Raw genomic sequence first — 25,974 nt, 5'->3', positions numbered from 1 at the left:
CCTGGCCATTTTCTTTGGGGTAGTAGGGGGTAGAATGAATCATTTGTATTCCCAAATCCTTAGCAGCACTATGCACAGCATCAGAGATAAAGATGGATCCACGATCCGCAATAATTTTTTTCTGGGACGCCAAACCGATGTACAATCTCTTGTTTAATGAAGGTAATCACTGTTTCACTTGAGATAGAAGTGTACGGCTTGGCCCCAACCCATTTTGTGAAGAAATCTATCGCGACAAGGATCCACACATGTTGCTTAGATGATGGGGGATGAATTTTTCCAATTATATCCATGGCCCAACTACGAAACGGCGGTTTAACAATAGGATGCAATAAATCAGCTGGTACTCGTTGATGTGAACCATGGATTTGACATTGTTTGCAGCCACTAGAAAATTCAATGCAATCCTTCATTATAGTCGGCCAATAGTAACCATGTCTACAAATTAACCAACGCATTTTAATCCCTGCTTGATGAGCTCCACAAATACCCTGATGAACTTCACGCATAACTTTAAGAGCATCTTGTCCCCCGATGCACAATAGAAGCAAGTCATCACCACTTTTGCGATACAGCTTATCCTTGTAGAGTATGAAGTTCGTGGCTAAATATTTGATCTTACGATCATGTGTACCTTCAGGATTGTCATGAAACCGAATTATGGGATATCTCCAATCGGATTGATCCACAATAATTACAAAAATTTCCTCGGGTATGCCACGATCTTGCAAGGCAGGCATCGTTCTCCTCATAACCTTTACAATTCGACTTGTCTCAGTTTTTCCCAACTTCATACCAGAAGCGAGTTGTGCCATTTCGTTGGCACCAGAGTTTTCCTTTCGCGGTATATGGACGAAAGAAATCCTATCAAAAGCCTCGGCCAGCTGGTCTGCGAATGAATAATACGGTAACAAGGACCAACTTGTACATTTGAATTCCTTAACTAGCTGATTAATAACCAACTATGAGTCCCCAAGTATGAGAACACGACGAGCTCCCATCTCTTGCAGCATCTCCATTCCAATGATCAAGGCCTCATATTCAGCTTGATTATTAGTACAAGAAAAATCCAGTTGAAAGGCAAATTGGAACACTTCTCCTTCAGGAGATTCAATCATAACTCCAGCTCCGGCTGAAGTCTCTGTACTGGAACCATCAAAATGCATTTTCCAAAAGTTGTTTTAATTAGGCCTTATGTCAATGGTTCCAATTTCAACGTCTTCCGTTAGTTCCATTTCTGTGGACGGATGGTGAGTGATAGGAGCATTTTAATGTGATATTTTAATAGTTAATTCCTCACATTTTGCTTAGTTAATTCCTTAACTGAATCGATTTTTAATTCAATTTCTATTTTTAGGTACATTGGAGTAGATGAAGGTGAAATGAGTGTTACGTCCATAATTACCTAGAAATGATGGAGAAGAATGAAAATGCACTAAAAAGTCAACATTGAATATTTTCTTACTCCGGCTAGGAGAATCAGAGCCAAGCAAGGAAGAAGGAGCGGCCACCTGACCAAATGAACTCGAAATGAGCTGAAACTCTCCAGATCCATTCTAGACACCCAAAGGATCATTTCTTATGAAGAGTACCAGAGAAAAATATGAGTGGAAGGCCTTCAAACAATCAGCCCAATTTTCTACAGAAGCAAAACCGGAAAACTGGACCTGTAAGAGGTCCAGCAGCATTTCCGGCCCAACCACATGGAATAAAGCTCTGAAAATTTTTCAGGATGATATACAATCATAGTGGAACATTTTTTATGAAGAAGTCGAAGGCTCATTCTGAAGTTTTGATGGAGAAATAATTGAAGGAATAAAGGGGAAGAAACTGACCTGAAAACAGCTCAACACCACATATTCATGTTTCCCACCCATATGAAGAAAGCATTTCTTTTTCCTTGGATACATTTTTTCTACCCTAAAAGATCATCATCACTTACACATTCCTTCATCCATTTCATCTCCTTGTCTCACCATTTCCTCTCCATTTTCCTTACTCACCATTTCCTACACCAATTCCTTCATCCATCTCATCTTCTTTGTCTCTCCATTTCCTTTCCATTTTTCTCTCCATTCTCTAGTTTTAAGTTTCTGCATTTTTAAGCAAAGAGAAGCAGAGAAGAAGAAGCCATGAAGCCTCCTAGCCGTCATCATCCACCTTGTGCCGTGATAGTGAAGTCTTGCTTTAAAGATTCAAGATCAATGTCTCAAGCTCTTCATCATCCACTCCCTTCATGGTGTAATTCTATCTTTTTCCTTGTAATTTCTTTTGGTTTTCTTTGTTTAGATTTGTAGAACTATGAATTCTAGTTAACAAATAATGTTAAGGGCAAAGTTTAAAGCCCGTTTATATGTTTTGAGATAAAGTTGTGATTTCTATATGTTGATTTTTATGTTGCTTATGTGAGTTTGTTTAATTAAATTTGCGTTATAGATAACTTTTGTATTTTAATCTTATGTGGTTGCAAACACTTAGGGTTTTGATATGATTGGTGCTAGGTTTAAGAATATGAAATCGACTTTTCGTTTTGTGTAAACTTGAATCAAAGTAGTAAAGGTTTTGTGCAAAGACCGAATTTAATTAAAGAGGATTGCAATTAGGTGGACTTTTCCATACTAAGTTGTACACTTGAGTTGATAGTCTTTCTCTATGTCTAATGCGTTGAACATGTCATGATTGACTAGCTTTCTAGGGCTTGATTGCATGTTTGATAGGATTAATCTAGGTGCTTTCGCTTAGGTTAATTAGCATTGAAAAGTAAAATATGGGAAATCATTTGCTTTCGAATGTTTCACATGATCAACTCCTCTCTCATGACATTTAAAATCAACTATAGGAATTGTAATTGGATTTCTTGCATATGGATGTGGTTTTGATTTTTGTTCCTTGCGATCCACCCTTGTATATATGTTTTTACATTTTCTTTATTTTATTTATCTTAATTTTCAATTCTATAATTCTTAAAACCCTCCCCCCTTATTTTTGTTCACTTGTATATATTTATTCTTTATTTTATTTTTATAAATAATACTTTTCTTTATTTGTTTCACAATGACAGGTGTACCCTCAATCCCCGGAATAGAACGATCCCTATTTGCTTATACTACTAACGATATTTCAGGGTTAAATTATGCGCTCCCAAAGGCGCATCAATTTTTGGCGCCGTTGCCGGGGAATTGAAAAATCACTTGCTAAATTGTGTCATTTATTGTATATAAATTGTTTAAAACTTAGTTTAAATATTATTTATATTATTGAACACGAATTTTAATTGTAGGTTGTAAATTGAGAGGAATAGGTGAAGTCTCTTTTGTTAATATTGGCCTAAACCCCTTATTGGTACCTAGCTCAGGTCCCTTAAGGTTGAGGGCGGCCTTTATTAACACTTGTTGAACTGTCTTCACACTTATGAACTTTTTCATCTTAGTAAGTATAGCCTATGTGGAATGGTGTCTAGGAAGGGGACAACGTTCATGACGGGTTTTTGAATCCAGAAGTGCTTACAAATGGGCATAAACCACAATGTGGGAGTAGCTCATGCTAAAATGGATTTTTCCTCTCGTGTTCGCCCTCCCCCACCTGGCCATTTCAGTAAGGTTGCCCAAACGATTTGAAAGTGAGTTTGTGTCTAGGCGACTATACTTGGGCCGCACGTCCACTTGATTTACCGCTTGGAATTTGATTCGATATCAATAATGTTTATAATAAAAGAAATACTTGTGAATACTCTATACGTGTAAATTATTTTGTTGTTTCACACTTTAAACTTGTAAAAATACTTTTCACGTTTTATACTCACTTGAGTACTTAACTTGTGTCTTGTGTACAATATACTTGTTAATACTTGTAGTTTGTAATTAATAGTTATACTTTTTTTTTTTTTGTATTTCTTTGTTAATTATAGTTACTAACTTTATTTAATGTAGGTACTGTCTGGCTGCAAGACGTAAAATACAAGCGCTACTTGGGAGGCAACCCAATTCAGAATATAATCAGATTTGCTTTCTCTTTCCCTATTTCTTTTTATTTTCAATTTTTTTCTCTATTGTTTTTATTTTAGGATTTGTTTTCGTAAATGTCTTCTATCTATGCTTACTTATTTCATTGCATGCTTTTAATTGATTACATTGAGGATAATGCAATATTTAAGTGTGGGGGAAGGGATATATATATTTGTCTTTTATTTTTGAGTCCTTTTTATATAAAAAAAAAATTAATTAAAAAAAAAAAAAAAAAACTGCATTCATTCTGTCTTATTAAATTAAGCTATTTACAAAAATAATAATAATAATAATAATAATAATAATACACTATACTAAGCCATGTCTGCATCTCCGTAGGAGTTGAGGCTGAGCTCAAGGGAAATGCGAGAGCCACCGCCATAACCGCTACCTCCCTCAGAAGTAGTCTTCATGTTGCCAAAGATGTCCTCACCATGCATGGGGAATAGTGGAAGGGTTTCAATCTCCTGGTGATATTCTCCTCGTTGTTCCATGATCGATCCATCAACACCATAGCCGACACGTGACCCAAAATTTAGATCAATGGATCTGTCAGTACTAGTAGAACTAGTGGAACCAAAGTTTAGATCAATGGACCTACCATCATCAGTAGAACTAGTGGATCCAAAATTGAGATCGAGAGAGCCACCAACCCGAACGTTCCGAAATTCCTTCAACTTCTGCCTCTCACGAGCCTTGAGGTTCTGGAACCAAAAGAAGACGTTCTTGTCCTCGATCTGCCCATACTGTTTCAGATGAAGGCAGATCTCTTGAATCTGCTCTGGAGTTGGGTACTTAAAACCCTTATCATAGTAAAGGCCCTTGAGGATTCTTAGTTGAGGCGGTGTGGGAGCCCACCAGTTACTACTCCCGGCTGCTTGGATGCTTCCTCCCTCCTCGGTTGGTTGCTGGGCTTGTAATTCCATTTGTTGCTGGGTTTGTAACTCCATTAGTTGCAGAGTTCGTTGTTCCATGTTGATGAAGAAAGGATTTGAGTTTCGAAAGAAAGGCTGAAGGGTTGAGAGAGAAAGGCTGGAACTCGGAAGAATTTTCTTTTGGAGTGAATAGTCGCTACCTCAGAATGCACCTATTTATAGAACGAGTGAGCAGATCTCCACCGTTGGATGGACGATCTCTGAGATTAAATCTACGCGTTGGATTAAAGTCACCCGTAAACACGGAAAAGCTGTTGGCGCGTGGAAGACACGTGGGGGAACCAAACGAATCTCGAGGAGCTGTGACAGACAAGCTACAGCCAAAAGCAGGTTTAATTGCCGTGAATCAAGGAAAAGAAGGACGCGTGGGAGAATCAAACGAATCTCAAGGATCCGTGACAGACAAGCTATAGCCGAAAGCATGCCATAAATCCAGGAAAAGAAAGGAATATTTACACGTGGGGGAGTTTCTTGGGCCGTGAACTGTCATAACTCTTCTCCTTCCCGGAGAAGCTTTGTTAAAACCGTGTGCCTGTTGAGATTTCTACCCTATTTTGTGCTTTACATATACATCCTTTTTTGTCTCCTCCAGATTTTACTAAGGTTTGTCTAAAGCGTGCAGTTTCAAATTCCTTCTACTTCCTTATGGCTCGAACCAAGGTAACCCCTCGCAGGGGCGTCAATCAATGCCGTGTTCTCTCTTTGGAGGAAGAAGGTCGTCAAGCGGCCACTAGAGCTGGGCTTACTCGTCCATGGGACCATCGTCCTATCCGTGAGCGTACCCGCAGTCCCCCTCCTCTGCCTCGTCGCTCTCCCAGACTGCATCCCGGAGAGTCTTCTTCCTCACCAGCTGCTCGTGCTCCTCGCCCTATGGCCACCCTGGAAAGCTTGTCGGATTCGATTGATGATTTGCGCTCCTCTCTCCGCGATAGTATTATGGTGACAGATTGGAGAGTCAATTGCATGATCGATTACATCTCTGAGATGAACTGCTCTTTGATCCGCTGTCACACTGCAATAAACAAGCTTGCTCAGGAAGTCAATAACTTGCAGAGTTATCCTCCTGGGTTTCCTCGCAAGGACACTACTGCATCACACCATGAGAACCCTCCTCAGGAAGCTGAAACCAGCAAAAGGGCTGCCACTCGCCGGCACACCGCTCCTCCAAAGGAGTAAATGGAGGTACAAGTCTAGGCTAAAAGACTTTAAACATTAAGCGCTGCATGGGAGGCAACCCATTTCAACTGTAGCTGTGGAGGAGCCATCAAACGCAGATTTGCTTTCTTGAACTCTTCCTTCTATTTTATTTTCATGAATTTTAAGTTGTTTTAGGTTTCGTTGTGTTAACTTTCTCTTCTATGCTTGATTTATTCTTTGCATGCTTTATATTTGTTATACATTGAGGACAATGCATGAATTAAGTATGGGGGACGGATTATTGCTTTATTGTGTTTTTAGTAGTTAGTATATTAAAAAAAAAAAATAGTGGATGTTGGATTGTGTTTTTAATTGATGTTGTGATACACTAAGGTATATTGGATTAAACATAGTCTTGAAAAAGGGTAGCTGTTTCAGTCTCATTGCACATCGAGACTCCCTGTTCCCGTACCTAAGTGTTGAAATTAAATTAAATTGTAAAAAAAAAAAAAATTGTTGGTTTTAGAGTGTTTTTGTGTGTTTGAGTCTTAGGATGCTCCTAACATCTAGGATGAACATGTCTCTGAATTCATGGCTGAAGGTTTTCACAATCAAAATAGGACTTAATTGAATTCTGTGGTTAATCGACATTGTGATGCTTGTATGAAGATTTGAGATAGGATTGTAACTTGGTTCATTAAGCATGCTAGGATTAAGTCTGATTCATTTGACCCAAGTGAGCTGTTGAGCTAAAATACTTTCTTTTGAGTGCTTACTGATAATTTCAGAATTTCATGGCTGTATTTGCAAAACCTCATCTTTCTTTGAAAATCCAATGATCATGTGCCATAGATTTTAATGGACTAGAGAGTACTAGAACTCGGCTGTTGTGACTGTCAAAACTTGTATGCCATAATATGCACTGATCCTGGATAGGATAGAAGGCATTAGGGTAACCACCATAGCCAAACAAGCATGTATCCCCAATTGTGCCCGTCGTGGGACTCCTTAGAATGAACCCCTTTGAGCCTACGTTGAAAACCTTTGTTTCATCACCCTCACTACCCTACCATGAGCTTAGTACAGGATATCTCTACCCTTGTCTTAAGGACTTAGTAGAGCATGACATAGTATGTAGGGGTGACGATGAAAGACAAGTGTGGGGTGGGGAAAATCCAAGAAAAAAAAAGAAGAAAAGAAGAAAAAATTTTGCCTTGAAAAAAAAAAAAAAAAAGAAGAAGAAAGAAAAGCGGCAAAAGAGAAGAAAAATTGAAAAGAAAACTCTTGGGAAAATGTTGAAGTGTGGTTTGGGACTTGCAAATTTGTATAAGGCTCAAAGTTGAAAATTATGCCTTTGTCCATTCCCATGTTGGTTAGAGTGAAGGTTTGGCCCAAAACAATGATATTTGGTCTACAAAAATGATGACATAAGGTGGTCCTTATATGCTCTGCTAGGTCCTTAGGATTTTTTTTGTATCCTTAATCTTCATTTCGAAAACCCTAGCTTAGCCCCATTACAACCTGTTTTAAGTGCTAACTTGATCCTTGAGATGGGCAATCTTTGGTTAGTGGAGTCAGTTACGCAGTCGAGCTTATGGTTTAGGTCCATTTGTGCACTTAGTCATTTCATGAGGTCTTTAAAAATTCTTCACAAAATGTGTTTATTGATGAAATATGCAAGCTGTTTGTTGCCTTACAATTTGTTCTCTTGCATATACTTGAGTGTGAAGCTTTTAAGCATAGCCATTTCTGAGAGAAAAATCGAGAGTATGCCCTGTGAGTTTGGATTGGACTTGTTCGAAACATGCTATCATTCACTGTATAACTTAAGTTCTCCATATCTTGCTTAGTCATATGAATGTCACAGCTTTATTAACCATGGAATTATCTTTGTGATTTTGATTAAGTGTTTAACGTGAAAGCTATGAGTTTGGAGTCTCTGAGACAACAGTTAGGAGTAATAGAGTCATTTACTTGCTTTTTGTCAAGTCTTTGTTCTGTTTTGGATTTTTTTGTTTTGTTTTGTTTTGCTAAGGGACTAGCAAAAGCTAAGTGTGGGGGAATTTGATAGGAGCATTTTAATGTGATATTTTAATAGTTAATTCCTCACATTTTGCTTAGTTAATTCCTTAACTGAATCGATTTTTAATTCAATTTCTATTTTTAGGTACATTGGAGTAGATGAAGGTGAAATGAGTGTTACGTCCATAATTACCTAGAAATGATGGAGAAGAATGAAAATGCACTAAAAAGTCAACATTGAATATTTTCTTACTCCGGCTAGGAGAATCAGAGCCAAGCAAGGAAGAAGGAGCGGCCACCTGACCAAATGAACTCGAAATGAGCTGAAACTCTCCAGATCCATTCTAGACACCCAAAGGATCATTTCTTATGAAGAGTACCAGAGAAAAATATGAGTGGAAGGCCTTCAAACAATCAGCCCAATTTTCTACAGAAGCAAAACCGGAAAACTGGACCTGTAAGAGGTCCAGCAGCATTTCCGGCCCAACCACATGGAATAAAGCTCTGAAAATTTTTCAGGATGATATACACTCATAGTGGAACATTTTTTATGAAGAAGTCGAAGGCTCATTCTGAAGTTTTGATGGAGAAATAATTGAAGGAATAAAGGGGAAGAAACTGACCTGAAAACAGCTCAACACCACATATTCATGTTTCCCACCCATATGAAGAAAGCATTTCTTTTTCCTTGGATACATTTTTTCTACCCTAAAAGATCATCATCATCACTTACACATTCCTTCATCCATTTCATCTCCTTGTCTCACCATTTCCTCTCCATTTTCCTTAGTCACCATTTCCTACACCAATTCCTTCATCCATCTCATCTTCTTTGTCTCTCCATTTCCTTTCCATTTTTCTCTCCGTTCTCTAGTTTTAAGTTTCTGCATTTTTAAGCAAAGAGAAGAAGAGAAGAAGAAGCCATGAAGCCTCCTAGCCGTCATCATCCACCTTGTGCCGTGATAGTGAAGTCTTGCTTTAAAGATTCAAGATCAATGTCTCAAGCTCTTCATCATCCACTCCCTTCATGGTGTAATTCTATCTTTTTCCTTGTAATTTCTTTTGGTTTTCTTTGTTTAGATTTGTAGAACTATGAATTCTAGTTAACAAATAATGTTAAGGGCAAAGTTTAAAGCCCGTTTATATGTTTTGAGATAAAGTTGTGATTTCTATATGTTGATTTTTATGTTGCTTATGTGAGTTTGTTTAATTAAATTTGCGTTATAGATAACTTTTGTATTTTAATCTTATGTGGTTGCAAACACTTAGGGTTTTGATATGATTGGTGCTAGGTTTAAGAACATGAAATCGACTTTTCGTTTTGTGTAAACTTGAATCAAAGTAGTAAAGGTTTTGTGCAAAGACCGAATTTAATTAAAGAGGATTGCAATTAGGTGGACTTTTCCATACTAAGTTGTACACTTGAGTTGATAGTCTTTCTCTATGTCTAATGCGTTGAACATGTCATGATTGACTAGCTTTCTAGGGCTTGATTGCATGTTTGATAGGATTAATCTAGGTGCTTTCGCTTAGGTTAATTAGCATTGAAAAGTAAAATATGGGAAATCATTTGCTTTCGAATGTTTCACATGATCAACTCCTCTCTCATGACATTTAAAATCAACTATAGGAATTGTAATTGGATTTCTTGCATATGGATGTGGTTTTGATCTTTGTTCCTTGCGATCCACCCTTGTATATATGTTTTTACATTTTCTTTATTTTATTTATCTTAATTTTCAATTCTATAATTCTTAAAACCCTCCCCCCTTATTTTTGTTCACTTGTATATATTTATTCTTTATTTTATTTTTATAAATAATACTTTTCTTTATTTGTTTCACAATGACAGGTGTACTCTCAATCCCCGGAATAGAACGATCCCTATTTGCTTATACTACTAACGATATTTCAGGGTTAAATTATGCGCTCCCAAAGGCGCATCAGTGAGCTAAAAAGTCGGCCAATGCTTGTCCCTTAACTGATTTTTGCGCCACGTATTTAAATGTAAACTCTGAAAGAGCCATAGTCCATTTGCCAATACGGCCGCGGATGATTGGCTGAGTAAGCATATATTTAATCAAATTTGTCTTTGATATAATGTGGACTACTGATGGCAACATGTAATGTCGTAGCTTTATGGCTGAAAAGTACAATGCTAAACACAACTTTTCAACAGGGGTGTACCTTTCCTCTACAGGCGTCAGAATTCGACTCAGGTAGTATACAGCTCGTTCCTTCCCTTGATCGTTATCTCAGGCTAAGAAGCTACCAATTGAATTCTCAGCCGCGGCTAAGTATAACTTGAGCGGCCGACCTCTAACTGGAGGTACCAACACTGGTGGGTTTGCAAGGTATTGTTTAATGACGTCCAATGCGCGCTGGTGCTCCTCCTTCCAAACAAATTGTTCCTCATTCCTTAACCGTAACAGAGGTGAAAATAGTTGGATCTTTCCTGCTGAATTTGCTATAAATCGTCTCAAAAAGTTAACTTTGCCAAAAAAAGATTGTAACTCCTTCTTATTTGTCAGAGGTGGTGCACTGATGATAGATTTTGCTTTATTCTTGTCCACCTCAATCCCCAATTTATGCACAAGAAAACCCAAGAAATTTCCAGCTAAAACCTCGAAAATACATTTTTGTGGGTTCATTTTGAGTTTATGAGCTCGCATTCTCTTGAATGCTTGTCTTAAATTAGCAATGTGGTTCACTTTCTTGCCAGACTTGATGATGACATCATCTATGTATACTTCTACTGTCCGGCCAATAAGATCATGGAAGATCATGTTCATGGCCCGTTGGTATGTAGCCCCAGCATTTTTAAGGCCGAATGGCATAACAACCCATTCATATGTTCCAAGTGCACCAGGGCATATGAAAGCTGTCTTGTGCACATCTTCTTCAGCTATAAAGATTTGATTGTACCCAGCATGGCCGTCCATGAAAGATAAAATTTCATGGCGTGATGCTCCATCTACAAGAAGATCGGCCATGAGCATGGGATATTCATCCTTAGGAGTAGCCGCATTTAGATTTCGAAAGTCAATGGACACTCTAATTTTGCCATTCTTCCTTTTAACAGGCACAACATTAGATATCCATTCCACATACCTAGCAGTACGAATAAAGCCAACATAAAGAAATCGTTCTATCTCATTTTTTATTTCTAGCTGCACCTCGGCGGAAAATCGCCGCGGTGGTTGTTTATGTGGTTTACAATCATTATACAAAGGTAGTTTATGTTCTACAACACTTCGGTCTAAACCAGGCATTTCATGATAATCCCAAGCAAAACAATCTTTATATTCCCTAAGTAAAGCTACTAGCTCTTCCTTAAACTCACTGGAAAGCAGCTTGCTTATGAAGAGCGGCTTCGAATTTTCAAGAGTACCAAGATTGATTTCTTCTCTAGGATCTTCTACCTCTGCTGGAGTATCTTCCAACTCGGCTAGAGCAGGGCCGACCTGTTCCTTTTGGATCTCATCTTCATGTCTACCTTCAGACAAAACCTCTACTAAGTTAATGGCCGTACCTAAGTAGGCGACCCTCTTGTGCCAATAGGCCAGCAGATTGCTCATGGAATTCTCAATTGCGGCCATCTTCTCATCTTCTTTTCTGGTGTCACTCATTAAGGACTGAATCAAAAAGCTTAGCCAAGGCAGGACGCTCCGAGTCTTCCAAAACAGTCTCGACTCCAAGCGAAATCATCCTGCGCATGGTAACACCAGTAATTTTTCCCGTGTGGTCTTCCCTTCGGATCTCAGATAGGCCAACCTGTTCATCATAGTATGCAGCCTCTACGACATTAGTCGTGGCCTTGAACGGCTTATCATCAGCCTTCACGATCTCAATCTCATCTTTATTCCAGAATATAAGCATTTGATGAAGAGTGGATGGAATGCACATGTGTTTGTGGATCCAATCGCGGCCCAATATAGCATTGTAGGTGGTATCAGCATTAATCACATAGAAGCCAGTAATGATGCTTTTGTTCCCAACCTTAATCTCCAGCGGAATCACTCCCATAGTCTTCTTTTTGCTACCAGAAAAATCATACACCGCCAGATCAGCAGGTAGAATATCTTTCTCTCCTTTCTTCAACTTTGAAACTACGGTCACCGAAATAACATTAACCACAGCACCACCATCAACTAGGACTTTAGACACTGGATATCCTTCAAAACATGAAGTGATATACAATGGTTTGATGTGCTTGAACATGTCTTGAGTTGGTTTGGAAAACTGAGCATGAGATTGCTCTTCAATAAGAACTTTTGGTACAACTGTATCCTCAACATCCCCTTCCATTGACTGTGGTTGGTCAGGCTACGCTAAAAAATCTATGGGAAGAACATAAACCATGCTCACTACGGCCTCTCCTCCGTTAGCTGGCAATGTCATTTCCTGATTCAGCGATGATGACGCTACAACTCCTTCATCCACCTCACCTCCTTCACAGTGGCCGGTGAGGTCTTCACCATGGTCGTGGTTATTGAAACTTCTACCGCGGCCAATGAGGTCTTTATCATGGTTGTGGCTATTGAAGCTTCCGCCGCGGCCAGTGAGATCTTCATCACAGATAATGAAGTCTTCTTTAAAGATAACATCAGTTGGCTTCTCAAACTCTGGCTCTTCTTCTACCTCAATCATTGGCTGCTCATCTTCAATATGGAATTTTCCATCAGCCGGTACTTGGTTGGCTTTTCCATCACACACAAGAGAAATGGTTTATTGATGAGTGTTATTGCAGTCTATATCCATGTTTGCTAGTTCCTCTTCCAACTCAAAATCAGAATCTCCCTTGCCGAGCTCCGCAGCATATTCAAGTTCTCGTTGGAGAATGCGTTCTTCCATCTTCCCCAACAACTTCCTCTCTTGTGGAGTTACTCCATATATACTGATAACCGAATACATTTTGTGGTACTCCTTGAGATACTTGAGATACTTGAGATCTCGCTGGGATACTGGTAAATCGACAGTGTTCGCCACCAACTCCACACCATCTAATTGTGCCTGATACAAAATCTTTAATCTTGCACTTGATGTACTTTGCACCATCAAAGGCTCAAGCCCTGGGTTTTCTATTAAAGCCTTCATAGTATCAAGTTCTTCCCACGTCGGCCCATATAAAGCTAAAGCTGAATGAGTCCTGTGGTACTCCTTCATGGTAGTCCAACTCTTCGAGGAAAAAGGAGGTAGCTTGTTTCTCAGGACTTCAAATTTCAACTTCTCAACTTGAGATTTCCCCTTAACTCCTGGGGGTAGCTTGTTAGATATAGTTGCTAAAGCTTTCTATGTAGTAGGAACATATCCTGTTAGTTTCTTCTCACCCTCTGCAAGCAGCTCTGGGGGTGTTGTTGACATAGAAGTGGATCCTGAATCAAATTTCCTTGTTTGAGGACGACTACCATGCTACTTTTGTCGATTCTCCTGCCATCCATGGACCCTTTGTGTGTTGCTTCTATCCTCAAGTTGTTTTTGTGCCTCTTCATCTTGTCTCACCAACGCCAACCTTCTAGCCAAGGCAAGCTCTCGTTGCTGCCGGCGTTTCTGGGTTTTGGATAAAGGCTCAATGCGGTGATCTCTAAACACTCTGCCATACCACCTATTGTCATGGGTGACCGGAGGCTTGTATGTCTGTGGCCACCTTTCATCATATCCACGGGTGCCTCTCTTGCTAGCCCAACTAGTGCGGCTAGTACGGTCATACACCACAGGAGATTTTCCTTTTTCTCGATCAGTCTGACCATGTTTTATTGGAGAACTTTCCTTCTTGCTGCTGTCATAAGGAAAGTTATCATAACAAAGCCTTCTACGGACAGGCTTTGGCTCAATCTTTGTGGCTATTGGTCTGTCTCTCTTAGTGTACTCTTGTCCATACCTTCTCTAATAACTTGGTTCTGCGGCCGAAGAGATTCTCTGACTGCCTTGCACTTGTGATTGAGACTTTTGAGAAACCCCTTGATCAAGTAGCTTAACCTTCTCCCTGACTCTGTGGTTGTCATTAGTCTTTGGTTGCAGAACTTTATCAAGACCAACCTCCTTCTGGCACCTTCCGCATAGCACTGCGGCCACTGGGACTTGAACAGTTGTTAACTTAGAAGGAGAAAGCTTGATTGAACCTACCATCACTCCTTCAGCCATAAAGAGGTCCTTCTGCTTTGCACTCATGTTGGCTGCCATGGGAATCCCAGCACTAACCATATTCACTTTGGCAGCCGGGAAAGGGTCACTATCCACCTTCATTGTAGAGCTTGACGTGCCAGAGAACTTGATCAATTAAATCCTGCACAACATCACGAAAGATAACACAGTTATTAGTCGAATGTTTCCAGGAATTATGAAACTTACAAAACATTCTTCATTGCATTTGTTCAACAGATGGTAAAACATGTCCAGCAGATAATTTAATTAACTTTGCAGCTAAAAGTTGATCAAAGATCAAATCAGCCTTGTGAATGTCAAACGAATACGTGCGTGGTGGAGACTTATAAGTATCGTGTAGAGAACGTGCAACTGACTCCGTTTTCTCTAAAGCCTTGCATACAAAAGGCCGTTTCACAGTAAGCTCGGACTTCGTCGCTACTCCACTCTTCAATATGGGCCGCGCCAACGGCCTGACTAATGCAGTATGTGCCTTTTGAAGCAAGCCTTTTTTGCACATCCTCTCTCAAAATTGCATCGTATCTTATGACTCTGGATTCAAGTTAATAAAGATCTCTGAATGTCAGACCTTCGAACTTTTTCCTAAACTCGAAACCAAGTCCTGCCAATGCCATCTCTACAAACTCAGATTCTGGTAACTGCGCTTTGCATCTAGCTCTTAGGAGTTTAAATCTCCCTATATACTCTTGAGTAGTCTCATTGGCCGTCTGAAATGATTTAGCCAACTCAGCTATCGGTATGTTCTACTCTGCCTTGTGGAATCGGTCATGGAATGCTCGCTCAAGATCCCTCCAATTTTGGATAGAATTGGGTGGTAGGTTCACAAACCACGAAAAGGCTGGACCGGTAAGAGAATTGACGAACAATTGCATACGGTTCTCTTCACTATTTGCCTCACCACATTGTGAAATAAACAGTCCGATGTGTTCAACCGTAGACTGATAAGCATCCCCAGAAAACAAATGGAAAGTGGGAACACGGTATCGATGCGGTAAGGGAACTTGGTCGATATGAGGTGGCTTAGTATAAGTAGGCCTATCTATCCGCTGGCGCAAATCACCCACCATGCCCTCCACCAGATTCTGAACTTCATTAAAGAGAACAGGTCTAGTATGATCACCATGCCATGGCTGCATTGGTTGTTGCTGGTTTTGGATTGGCTGTCATTGTATTCCATGCTCCGCATGATCTGGTGGATTATGATGCAGAGGAACTTGTTGGCCACATGCTTGATTTGCCGCTTGGTTTAGCCAGGGCTGCAGACCAGTAGTTTGTTGTTGCGCGTATACATGTTGATTGAGGGGTTGAACATGTCTTGCAACATTATTTTGGTTGAGGGTTTGATGAGCCAGCTGGTTCTGAGGCCGTGGAATCTGGTGTACATGATTCTGGTTGCTTGTATTTTGCCCTAAGTGTCCATTAGAAAAAACTTATTGAGTTGACACTTGATGAACTGACTGCTGTCGCGGCTCTAAGAAAGAATGTTGTTGACTTAGAGAATGAACAGCCGCGGCTGGTCTCATCGGCAATGGTGCAGCCTGTCAAGTTGGATGTGGTATTTGTTGTGTTTGACTTCTTTGACCTTGCTCAAAAGACCAATTTCTATTGCCTTCATTCTGATTGCTATGCGGCACTTGTGTTCCTGTTCTAGTCTGAAACCAACGTAGCCACGCATTCATCAAATCAGATTGGACTCCCATGCTGCGGTTGAGTTGCCCAAAACCATTTTCAAGATTGCAGTCGAGCCGAGTGAAACAATTTTCAAAACTTCGACCCAGCCGACCGATGCCATCTTCAACGTTGTCAAGATCATGTTAAGACTCTGCCAAGATACATCTGCCGCAGTGGCTGCTGGTGCGCTCGTAGGTACTAGTTCATACAATGGATTAAATCCTGATGGCCATGGAGTCTGTCCTGTACCAACTGTTGCAGACGCATTAAGCGGCTCATACAACGGATTATAGCCCGCAGAGGACCCCCAAGGGAACGATATGGTATTGATTGCAGCTGCTGGTACATTGACTGACTCATAAGGAGGAGTATACCCAGGTGGAAAGCCCCATGGATAAGTTACAGGATCATACAGTCGAGCACCAGTCGCAGTTGTAAAATCAACTCGGTTTGTTGTCCCTGAGGTTTGGACGATATGTGATTGCAGATGCTGACTGAAAGATGGATGACTCACTGTAGTGGAGGCTGACACTACCGTGGCAGTCGTAGCAACTGATGATGCATGACGTGCCATGACTCCACTCGTAGAGATCCCACTTGATGTCGAAGCCGATGGTTGAACTGATGTCATTGGGAGACTTGACATGGGCACCATGAGATCTCTAGAGGCAGCTGATCTGTTTGGACAAAAAGAAGAGGTGTGGCCTTGTTGCCTACACCTATAACAATGATTCCCTCGAGACTTGTTGTAGGGATCTGGTAACATTCACCGAGTGTTGTCCCACTGGGCGTGCCAAAAGATGTTCGCTCAAAAATTGTCTCGGCTGCTTGTCACTGGGCCGAGGTCTTCTTTGGCTTACACGTGTCCTTATGGAGTGGTGACTTGTGCGTGGGCGTGCCAACTGGCGGCCGGTACGTAGGCCAAGCGAGGTTTTGTTCTAGATTGTAGATCGTGCGCTGATCTTACTTCTGATAAGTTGATTGTGGGCCGAGGAAGGATCGATCTCGGCCGCAGGGTTCTCTCTACCTTGAATGCAAGGACTTTAGCACGGATCGGCCTTAACTAGCCGCAGTCTTCGTGCTGTGTAACTCGGTGATTGAGGTGAAAGTGATTCTTTTTTTGTGATTTTATATAGAGTAAATGACGTAAAGTAAATAACAACAAATAAATAGCATAACGAAAGTGCAGGTAAAGAAAGTGCAGGAATGTAAATGTGCAGCAACTAAAGTGCAGGAAGATAAATTGCTTGAATGTAAAGAAAGCGATAAGATAAACACGTAAAGATTGATAAGTGTTGTTGAAATGTTGAAATGTATTGAGATAAAATTTGTGTAATCGCATAGAGCGTTTGATCGAGGACCTCTAACAATGAATCATATGGTCCTTTTTATAGTGAAGCTAAACTATTGAATGAAGGAAAAGAAACAATTTCATCCTTTACAGTTAAGACCACATTGATTACAAATAGAACAGTATTCATGTTTGTGATATCATTATCAATGATTAATTCTATCATGAACAATCAATCAGGTCTTGTAACTGATGATTGGCAATAACACCTCCTAATGCTCATTCAAGTTAAATGCCCCAAACTTCGGTAACGTTTTTTCCTGACAATCGACCTCTTTGAATTAGCCGCGGTCATTCATTCATTATGACTTGTGGATCTGCTGTCATTCATTAAACTTTGTAATTTACTTGATTTCTTCCGATTTAATAGTGGCTTTCTGCACACGTTATTTTTAGTCATCAATTTGACAATAAACATTTAATGTGCCGCGGCTGATATTCATTACGCTTTGTGGGTCAGACCCACCTATCTACCACGTGACAATAAACATTTAATGTGTTGCGGCTAATTAGCCGCGGATATTCATTACGCTTTGTGGGTTGGGTCCACCTATTTGCTACGTGGGCCTTGCCAAATGTAGGTTCAAACAGCTACAAAGCTTTATCAAAATGACTAAGGTCATCTCCAATAATGGAGGGCTATATTAGGTCCGGGTCTAAAGTTTAACCCTTGAAATATAATTGTTTAATAAATGGTCTCCAGCAACGCAGAGCCAAATTTTAGCTCTTTCTAATATTTTATTATTGTTTGATTAAATATTGTTTTTAATTTATGATCTTATTAGTTGTAATTATTCTAAGCTAGATTATATTTTGAGATGTATTTTTTTCAAACGTGCAAAATTTTGACAAGATAAAATATCTATGTTGAGGTGAATTATAAAGGAAAATAGAAGATGTGAAATAATGGAGAAATGATGTATATATTTATAGGAAAAATGAGATTTTGAAAAATTTTATGTTTTGATAAAAAAAAATAACAAAATAAATAAACGACTAACTAGTGGTTGCATGTAATCCTAGCCATTCACTTGGTCCCTTTAAATTTGGCTTGGACTAGCCAAAAGGCTACATTTGGCCCTTTTCTAAGCCATTTGGCACTTTTATGACCCTTTAGCCCTTTTTGTTGTTGTTGTTGGAGATTAAAAAAGGGCCGCAATTTAGAAAATAGCCATTTAGACTCACTTACTGGAGATGGCATAAGCTTTTGACTCAGGGGCCATTTTGACTACATTTTTTTATTGGGTTGGAGATGCTGGATTTGGATTGGATAAGTCATTTCAGCTTTTGACATTAGGGTTGGAGTTGCCCTTACATACACACACATACAAATATTAAAACGAGAAAAGAGACTGTATCATTTTTATTTATATAATTGTGGATGTATTATAAATTTGTGAATTTGGTACTATAGTCTTCACCAACCATAAGATGTCTATTATACCCTCTAAACTAAAAAGTGAAACTAATAAGTTCCATAAGAATGTCATCCCAAAAGGTATTATTGCAAAACATAAATAAAAAAATAAAAAATATATGAAAAGAACAAAATGAAGACGTGTAAATGAGATCTTTTTATTTTGTTATATTTTTTTTTGTGAAACTCACCTAATTGCTAATTGTCTTTAAAAGTTTAATTTTTGATGTAGCTCAAGGAGGCCAACTTTACAAGGTTATGTAATACTAAGAGCATGCTAGTAGTCAACGATAGTTTTCCTGGACCGACCATTCGCGTGCAGAAAGGAGACACCGTCTATGTCAATGTCCAAAACCAAGGAGACTATGGCCTTACTATTCACTGGTAAGTAAGTGGTGACTAGTCGAATCACATGTTGTAACTATAGTCTACGATACATTTGAAGTACCAAATTTTAAGGCTATTATTTTCTTGGTAGGCATGGAGTACATCAACCAAGAAATCCTTGGTCAGATGGTCCAGAATATGTTACACAATGTCCTATTGAGCCTAAAACAAATTTCACTTATGAGGTTATATTTTCTGATGAGGAAGGAACACTATGGTGGCATGCCCATAGTGATTGGACTAGAGCTAGTGTCCATGGTGCCATTGTTGTTATGCCCTTAGAAGAGACAGGTTTTCCATTTGCTGAGCCCGATGGAGAAGAATTAATCATATTTGGTATGCATGATCAACTTCACTCTAGCCACAAATTTCTATTTTTGACTGATAAAAAATTTTCAGTATGCTGGTAACAAAGAAGTGACTGTAAACTGACAAAACCATAGCCATAAGGAGTGACATTAAACAGAAGTGCTTATATTATTAATTGTTTTTGCTCCATCTGTTATATTTGCAGGATCTTGGTATTTAATTGAACGTCTGAACGAGGTGGTTACTGAGGATGTCGAAGAAGGTCTTGACACTCCTCGGTCTGATTGCTACACCATTAATGGACAACCTGGAGATTTTGGCTGGTGCTCAAATGGTATTAATTAAGTTTCTGTTGAAGAGATCTCAAATTCAAAAAGAGTGTTTCTTTATGAGATAAAGTAAGAGATAGCCCCATGAAATGATCGGTTGGAACGTTTGTACGTTCCCATAGACCACATATCCACATGTACTTGGTTCTTTGCCAAAACAAAACTTTGCAGCATCAAAATCAAGTTCCTTTTCTCCAGGTTTAGTTCAGTTTACTTGAGCAAAAGCTTGTGAAACAGAGTGCCTCATGTGTGTCTGATATAATGTGACTGTTTTTTTGCAGAAAGTACACATCGCTGGCAAGTAGAGTATAACAAGACGTATCTTCTTCGTATTGTCAATGCTGTGATGAATGCAGAACTCTACTTTGCCATTGCTGAACATACACTCACTGTTGTTGGTATGGATGGATCATATGTTAAACCCATCGTGACCGATTATGTTATGATTTCTGCCGGACAAACCATGGATATTTTGGTCACCGCCAACCAGCCTCTTGGCCGATACTACATGGCTGGAAGACAATTTGACACCGCTAAGTCAGCCGTTGAAGGCTATGACAAATCAAATGTGACAGCAATTCTGGAGTATAAAGGCAATTACTCTCACCCGGTATACCCAATCTTTCCATCCACCCTTCCTGCGTTTGAGGATATAGAATCTGCGGTAAAGTTCACAAGTCGTCTTAAGAGCTTAGCAAGCATAGACCACCCTACAAATGTGCCACAGAATATAACTACCAAAATGTATATAACGGTTGCGATGAATAATGGCACCCTTATTAATGGTGGTGAAGAGATCAAAAGTGGCCTTCTATCAAGTTTAAACAATCTAAGTTGGGTTAATCCATCAACAGATGTGCTACTTGCCTACTACAGGTATTTACTTGATCTCCAAACTTTCTGTTTCGTAACATATACTTCTATGGACCACCATTTGACATAGAAGTTATAGTTTAGGGGGATTAAGAAGAAATAGGGGATCAGGATTTATCTAGGAGGAGAAAAACTGAAATAGACTGGGATGGGAAAGATTGAGATTGCCTATAACGTACAATTATAATTCTGGTATATAATTAAACTAAAGTTCATTCTAGAATGTCCCTAACAATAAAATTCCAATACTAGCACCAATGAAAGCCCTGGGTTAAATAACCGGACCTGAGGAATCACTGCTAAGAGAAAATAAAATGATTTAGACTAGAAATATTCACGGTCCCGTTCGGGTGATTCAGCATCAGATTTTCTTATTTGAAGAGCTTCAGGAATATCATAAAATGCATAAACTGATTTGAGGAACTGCTTTGTAGTTTAATCACATCATATGCAACCTACATTTATGTGCAGGAACATGAGTGGATTTTATACTTCAGATTTTCCTGATTTTCCACCAGCATTATTTGACTTCGTATCTGATGATCTGGCTCCTGATAGAACTATTGCAACTGTCAAAGCAACTAGAGTCAAGGTGTTAGAGTACAATGAAGAGGTGGAAATTGTATTTCAGGGTACTAATTTGCTTGATGCATCTGAGGATCATCCAATGCACTTGCATGGTTATAGCTTTTATGTAGTTGGATCAGGTTTTGGAGATTTTGACAACGAGACAGACCCTGAAGGGTATAATTTGATTGATCCACCAAAGCTAACTACTGTTTCAGTCCCAAAGAAAGGGTGGGTTGCTATCAGATTCAAAGCCAGTAATCCAGGTATGTTTCCTTCCGTAAATAATTGGATTTGCATAACATTATGAGGTTATAGCTTATCACGTGTGCCTTATAATGTTTGCTAATATTGAATTATCGTGTTCGGTTTGTGGTAGGGGTCTGGTTATGGCACTGTCATTTGGATCGACATTTCAGTTGGGGTATGAACACTGTGATGATAGTGAAAAATGGTGGCACGCCAGAGACGAGCATACGCAGACCACCTCCATACTTGCCTCCATGTAATGGTTCACCTGCCAACGTGTTCGAGCAGTTTCACCACAAATTCAGCAAGACAAGTAAATAGATTTTGAATATGATATATAAGCATAATCTATATATAGCTATGTTTGTGTGTATGTGATCTGCAGAAAGTGAGTTTCATTGAGTTTGATGTTTACAATTGTACACATATATAGCAGTAATCAACTGGTTTTACAATGTTGGCATTAAACTATATTTATTTACAGCTAGAATAAAAACTGATAAGCAATGATAGCTTAGTATCAAAACAGCCTATGAACAAATCAATAGGGAAGAATTAGATGACTTGATTTCAGGAGAAGATTTAGTCTCTCCAACCCCCCCCCCCCCCCCCCCCCCCTAAAATTTGGCGGCTCCGGACGAACAAATTTGCCAGAAAGGAGAAGATGCCGGGACTTGTGAAGTGGTTTGGTGAGTAAATCAGCTGGCTGAAGGGAATGAAGTAGGCTCGATGACTGCCAAGAGCAACTTTTTCGCGAACATAATGATAATCAAGCTCAATATGCTTAGTTCTAGCATGAACACACGATCGGACGCCATGTAGGTAGCACTAAGATTATCACAGTGCAATAAGATGGGGAACTGAATGCGAGCGCTAAGTTCATAGAGAAGATAACCTAACCAAGTAGTTTTAGCGCATACATGAGCAAGAGAACGGTATTCCGACTCGGCACTCGAGTGGGCAATCGTGGGCTGCTTCTTGGAGCACCAAGAGATCAAATTGGAACCAAGATACACAAGATAACCCGACGTGGACTGGCGGGAGTGAGGACAACCTGCCCTATCCTCATCAGAGTAGGCAGAGAGGTGTACTGGCTATTGTTGAGGAGCAAAGGATAAACCATGACCAAGTGTTCCTTTGACATAGCCAAGAATGCACTTCACGGCAACAAGATGAGGAAGACGAGGTTGACTCATAAACTGAGAAACCGAGTTGATCGCAAAAGCAATATCTGGACGTGTAATCGTGAGGTATTGTAAAGCACCGACGAGTGTCCGGAATTCTCAAGTAACGCACCATCTATGGCAATGAGTGGATCTTTGGCAGACATAGGGGTAGTCATCGGCTTGGTAAGCAACATATCATGTTTAGAAAGGAGATCATGAGCATATTTGACCTGATTAAGGTGAAGCCTATGAGAAAAGGTGTGAACCTGCAGACCAAGAAAGTAGTGCAGTGGCCCCAAATCTTTGATGTCAAAACCCCTGGCAAGAGCATCAATGAAGCTTTGGAGAAGGCGATTATTGCTACCCGTGACCACAATGTCATCAACATATAACAAGAAATAAATACTGTGCTGACCATAAGCAAAAATGAATAAGGACGAGTCTGGCAAACTTTGGGTAAACCCAACAGACAACAGAAAAGATGTCATCCTCTGAAACCACGCTCGAGGAGCCTGTTTAAGGCCATAGAGTGCTTTATTGAGTTTGCAGACATGAGTGGGTCTAGATTGGTCAATGAAACTAGGAGGTTGAGTCATGTAGACATCCTCCATAAGAAAACCATGGAGAAAAGCATTCTTGACATCTAATCGACGAAGAGACCAACCACGAGACACAACAAGACTAATGAAAGTACGTATTGTAGCAGGTTTGATAACAGGACTGAAGGTTTCGTGGAAATCAATACCTTGCTGTTGGAGAAAACCTTTGGCAACAAGTCAAGCTTTAAAGCATTCGATGGAGCCATCCGGATTCCACTTCACTCTGAAAACCCATTTGCAGCCAACAGTGTTCTGGGTAGGAAAGAGGCAACCAAAGACCAAGTCTCGTTCTTCATCAGAGCATTGATTTCTTCAACCATAGCAGCACGCCATTCAACCTTCTTTGAAGCTTGAGAGTAACAGGTAGGCTCAACCGAATCAATCATGGTGAGGAGAGCGCGAGGAATGGGATACGTAACTGTGCTATTACTTGGGATTCTGGGTTTTTGAGTACCATCCTAGAGGTGCTTGACCATCGGGTGTTTTGGAGGAGAATGGTGTCAACCGGCGCCGGAGGAGAATTGGATGGGAGAGAAAGGCTGGTAGGATGAGGATCCTGATCTGGAGCAACAGAGGCAGACGAAGTTGTGGTGGCGTGGATGGGAGGACCGTCGTGGCCATGAGGAGAGGCAACGGTGAGGGACAGCGCAGGAACATCAAAGGTAGGCCGGGGTTGATGACTGTATGTGATAATCGGTGGAGAGGATGGAGGATTGGGTGGAGGAGGCGCGACCAAGTCTAAGGCAGGTGATGTTGCAGATTGACGTTGAATAGATGGGTTTGGCTGAGAGTCAGGCTGCTTAATTGAGTGAACTCTAATGATTTTGAGTCTGGAACTGACTGATCCTGCAATTTTTTTGTAAGGAAAACTGGTTTCATCAAATAAAACCTGCCTAGAAACGTATACACGACCAGTTGAGGGGTCTGGCATCGATATACTTTATGTTTAGGGCTGTAACCTAAGAAAACACACTTAAGACTACGAGGAGAGAGTTTATTTGAGACATAAGAACTGAGATAAGGGAAACAAGAACAACCAAAGACACAAAGAGACGAATAAGATGGCGGAGTGCCATAGAGACGAGTATGTGGTGTATCCCAATCAAGGACAGGTGTAGGAAGAAGATTAATAAGATAAACGGATATTAAGACGGCCTCAACCCAAAGATTATGCGGAGTACCCGAAGTAAGAAGAAGAGCGCGAGCCATGGTGGCATTGTGGTGGTGTTTATGCTCGGCAAGTCCATTTTGTTGTGGAGTATAAGGACAAGAAAACCACTATTGGATTCCCAAGGAGTTACAATAGTGAGAGAAAGCATGATTGACATATTCAGTATCATTATCACTTTGGAGAAATTTGATGGAATTGTGGAAGATATTGTGGACCATAGCGACAAAGGTTTGAAAATGAGTAAGAACTTCATTTTTGCGGCTCATGAGATAAATCCAAGTGTACTGAGAAAATTCATCAGTAAAGAGCACATAATATTTGAAACCATTGATAGAAGAAGTAGAAGAAGACCAAACATCACTATGAATTATGTGAAATAGAGTAGTTACAGATGCATTATTAGAAGTAAAAGGCAACTTATGAGATTTGCTCAATGCACAATCTTTACAAAATGACCTAAAAGATAATTTAGAACCAATAGACGATCCTAAACGAGCTAAAACATTTGACGAAGGGTGGCCCAAAAGGCTATGCCAGAAGGTGGAGTGAATGGATGCAAGAGCATGGGGAGTAGGAGACACATGGGATAGAGACCATCTGTACAAGGGCCCTGAAACAAGAGACCACTAGTAATTAAGCAATAGTTTTGATAAAAATCAGGAGCGAAAAGGAAAAATACACGATTGTCTTTTGTGAAACGAGCAACTAACAAGAGATTTTTATGAATGGATGGAAGACAAAAGACGTCATATAAAGAGAATTGAGAAGAGCCTAAGGAGAAAGGAAGGGTACCATAGGGTTGAGAGTTATTGAGAAGCAAAGCAGTCATGCATGTGATGAGTAACACCCGTATCTAGATACCAAATGGGAACAGCAGCAAAATGGGCTCCAGCAAAAGGTGTAGTAGTAGATGGCCTAGGAAAACAATGGGGACATTGATGCAGCCCATGTTGATTGGTATGGTAATTGGGACACCAAGTTGGAGCTGGGCCGAGAAGCCCATTAGGTGGTGAAGGGCGCATAGCCCAAGCAGGAGAAGTAAATGGCCCAAGAGAGGGAGCAGGCATCTATTGCGCAGGAAAAGATAGCGCAACCTGAGATGGACGACCATGGTTGGAGCGACCGCTTCTGGGAAAATTCTTGCCAATGTTGGAGTGATTGTCACGACGGGAAGGAACTTGGCCTTGATGATAGAGAGCAGCAACCGGAGTGGAATCCAAGGAGCGAGATTGAGAAGCTTCAAAGGAAAGAATCCGGACACGCAGCTCTGTAAAGTTCAGGAGAGGGGATTTCTGAGTGAGAGCAATTTGAAGCATGAGATAATCAAGACCACGACCATGGAGGGTGGCAAGGACCAAGTCTTCAGCTGGAACGGGTTTGTTGATGGAGGACAAGGAATCGGCAATAGACTTGGCTTGGTAGAGGTAGTAATCCATTGATTGATTTCCTTTGTGAAGATCTAGCAGCTGCATCTTGAGACTGGCAGTGCTAGCCATAGAACGCTGGGAGAAGTGTCGGGAAAGGCAATCCCAGATGTCTTTGGTAGTGTCAAATCCAATGGTAAGATGGGCAATGTTTTCAGTTAAGGTGGTGGTGAGAGTACTGACAATGAGCTGATCTTG

At 40.2% G+C, this 25,974-nt stretch overlaps 1 protein-coding gene across 1 annotated transcript in view; it reads left to right on the top strand.

The window, feature by feature from the left end:
* The window catches only part of LOC112184770 (laccase-14), a 47,308-nt gene extending 25,571 nt beyond the window's left edge, over positions 1-21,737 (top strand). Inside the window, exons 2-7 of the mRNA XM_024323009.2 lie at positions 18,935-19,086; positions 19,181-19,425; positions 19,604-19,732; positions 20,009-20,603; positions 21,072-21,433; positions 21,547-21,737. Of these exons, the coding sequence (XP_024178777.2) occupies positions 18,935-19,086; positions 19,181-19,425; positions 19,604-19,732; positions 20,009-20,603; positions 21,072-21,433; positions 21,547-21,737 (1,674 nt within the window). The remainder of the gene's footprint in view (positions 1-18,934; positions 19,087-19,180; positions 19,426-19,603; positions 19,733-20,008; positions 20,604-21,071; positions 21,434-21,546) is intronic.
* The last annotated feature ends 4,237 nt before the right edge of the window (positions 21,738-25,974 follow it).

The sequence above is a fragment of the Rosa chinensis genome, chromosome 2 (assembly GCF_002994745.2).
Source record: "Rosa chinensis cultivar Old Blush chromosome 2, RchiOBHm-V2, whole genome shotgun sequence".
NCBI lineage: Eukaryota > Viridiplantae > Streptophyta > Magnoliopsida > Rosales > Rosaceae > Rosa > Rosa chinensis.
This window is presented reverse-complemented; position numbering and strand designations above follow the sequence as displayed.